General features: G+C 37.6%; 1 protein-coding gene across 1 annotated transcript in view; it reads left to right on the top strand.

Annotated features, from left to right (window-relative positions):
* The window catches only part of LOC107752477 (copine-8-like), a 76965-nt gene that overhangs the window by 14077 nt on the left and 59911 nt on the right, over window positions 1–2977 (top strand). The window contains exon 2 of the mRNA XM_016568460.1: window positions 8–60. Coding sequence (XP_016423946.1) covers window positions 8–60 — 53 coding nt within the window. The remainder of the gene's footprint in view (window positions 1–7; window positions 61–2977) is intronic.

The raw sequence follows: 2977 nt of genomic DNA, 5'->3' as shown, positions 1-2977 counted from the left end.
TTCGGAGCCGCTCGGGGCGGTGATTCCCGCCACGAAAGTTGAGATCACCGTGTCGTGCAGGTGAGTGACGCGCTTCTGTGATGCCAAACACTCTTCAGCGCGTGCAGGTTCAAACGCAATGATAATCTGAGGGCTGTATCAGCATTTTTCATAATGCATTCCTTTTTGAATTACTTTTTATGTCCGTTCTTGCAAGGCTCTGCATTTCTAAAGTGCATTATTAGTGTTTGATTGATACATTTTGCAGCGTTTGATTGCAAAATAATCATCTCGTGCTGATATTAATAAAAATCATATATGCGTCAGTCATGTCATTTGAGTGATTTTTAATAGGCTATACACTAGATTAATCATTCAGAAATGTCATCACGTTTCACGAAGTCTGTATGCATATATAATGCACTGATTGTTCATTATGATTGCTGCATCAAAATACATGATAACAGAGGACACTCGTGTTATTCATATGTTATGCATCTTTTTCTGCTTTACAGTGTATTTTGGACTGGTTACGACGTGGTTATTATTTAGCTGCAATAACATGCAGCTGGCAAAGGTGTATTGTACGGATTTTAAATGCATAATAGCCTACAAAAAGGATTCAATCTATATGTTATAGAATGCATATGTAATGGATTTATGATGCATTCCGTCAGACAGTTCTTTAGTATTGCATAATAGTTGCATCCATGAAGCACTGATGTGTTGAGAGGTATGGGGTTTATCTCTTTAACTTCCTTTTGACCTCTGAATTTAAATCAGATGCTTTGTTCAAAGCTCACAATATGTAAACCCCCCTGAATAACTGGAGTAATTCAGTCTATTCATTGTTCATTATTAAAATGCATCTCTATTCACACCTGAGATGAGTGCTGAGAGAGCAGCGTCTGCTGGGAATATATGAGCTGATCATGTGTGTCATATTCAGAGAGGACAAAAATCACATTCAGCACTTTAGTTCCGCACCTAAAGATTTATTTTTAGTCATGCGTGACTTTTATCAAGAGCGGATTTGCTTGATTTCCTTAAATGTTGTCCATTTTTAAATACATCTCTTTAAAGGTTATTAAAAACTGCCAGCTGTCTTTGACAGATTTCCTGTAAAATACAATAGTGATATTTCAGGCATTACAGGATGGTATTTTGATATTCTTTATACTTATTAAAACATATTTGAACAACATTTTTCAATGAAAGAATATGTATTGTTAAATCATACATTTTCAACAAATTATAAGTTATTTCATAATTTATGTTTAAACTAAATTGTTGCTACATTTACTGTTAAAACTTGCTGCAGTTTCCAGAAAAACACCTGAATTTGTATTTATTTATTTATCTCTATTTCAAAATGACAATTTTGTACAGCGCCGTTTTATTATTTTAACATATAAGGTAAGTCATAATTTATATTTGTAAAAAAATGAATGTTATGGGATGCCGGTTTTGTACAGCAATGTACAGAATTGTTTTATTATTCTTTATAAATTCTTATTAAGAACATAATTTTCAAAATATAATTAATTTCAGTAGAGTACATGTAAAATTTATTGTTTCTACTTACAGTTAACAGCTTTTAGCATTTGCTGAAATTACTAACAATTTGGCTGGAGTACATGAAATGTGTCTTTAAGATGTATGATATGATGTTTAAATTTACCACACTCAGTTACCTAAAACCTATTTTTATTATTCATTTTTAAATTGGAATATACAATGCAGTTTCAGCATCCAGGTGTCTATAAAATACTAACACCTGAGTTAGGCCTTAATAAAATACCTAAATTAGGCATCAATAGTTGAAAACAAAAGCTATTCCTGGATTCTGCAGTCAAGCTTTTGACAGTCAAGCGGCAGAGAGCGCTTGTATCGACTGATTGACTGTTTCGTCTGAGAATAGTCCACTGGCTCCACCGGGCTCCCTCGTCCCTCCGGCTCCGCCTTGGTCTGGCGTCGACCATCCTGCGCCTCGTCCCTCTGGCTCCGTCAGGCTCCTTCATCCATTCGGCTCCTCCTCAGTCCTCTGTTGCTCTGGCTCCACCGCTGCCTTTCGGATCCACGCCTCTGCATCAGTCGCAGGCACCATCTGTTCCGCCTTGGCCCTCCGGATCCTCCCCGTTGCCCTGGCTTTTCAGCTCTCCGTCTCCGCCTCGGGCTCCTCCGCCACCTGCTCCGCCGCCGTTGGTCGGCCCCCTGGAGTCGGCGGCCATTCCTCCTCCATGGCTCCTCTCTCCGTCGGCTCCACCGTGGGTCACTGTCATGGCTGTCCTGTTTGTCCTTATTTGGTCATGTTCCTGTCTCGGTTAGTTTGATTATTAGTTGATTCCCCGCACATGTCTATCCCTTGTCAAGTCTAGTATATAATGTGTAGTCTGCCTCATGTTTCTTTGTCGGGTCTACTATGTTGTGTTCGTGTGTCTTCTCCAGTTCCCTGTGTGGATATACCCTGTGTTTTTGGATTTATTAAAGACTATTTCGATTATCCACGGCTCCGTGTTCCTTCCGGCAGCGATCGTGACACACGTACATAAAGAATGTGATTTTTTTTTTTCATTTCATTTTTCAAAGATAGAGTAAAACATCATTAAATAACCCAGTGAGTGATAATTCACATAAAAATGTATGTGTTCATCAGTAGTTGGTGCAATATTACTATAAAATGTTAAGAAAATGCTTCTTAAAACTGAAATTATTTTTGTAAAATGCTGTGTGTCCTCTCAGTTGTCTGTGTAATTATATACACTTAGTCTTTGTGTGAATGTCTACAAAACTGGAAGACTTTCTGACTGTATGTATTTTAGAAAGGAAAAAGATGGAAAAGAAGAATTAGGAAGAGCCAGTAAATTCTGAATAATTTATTGATATCAAAAGACAGCAAGTGGAATGATAATTAAAGCATAGGCCTATGTTTTCATGAGATTTGCAATATTGAGAAGTTTAGAGTGTGTCATATGTTTTTGTCATGGCAGTCTTAGAC

This window comes from Sinocyclocheilus rhinocerous, unplaced genomic scaffold, assembly GCF_001515625.1.
Source record: "Sinocyclocheilus rhinocerous isolate Xijiao unplaced genomic scaffold, SAMN03320098_v1.1 scaffold921, whole genome shotgun sequence".
In the NCBI taxonomy this organism is placed as follows: domain Eukaryota; kingdom Metazoa; phylum Chordata; class Actinopteri; order Cypriniformes; family Cyprinidae; genus Sinocyclocheilus; species Sinocyclocheilus rhinocerous.
Note: the sequence above shows the minus strand (reverse complement) of the source record. Positions and strands in the feature narration are given on the sequence as shown.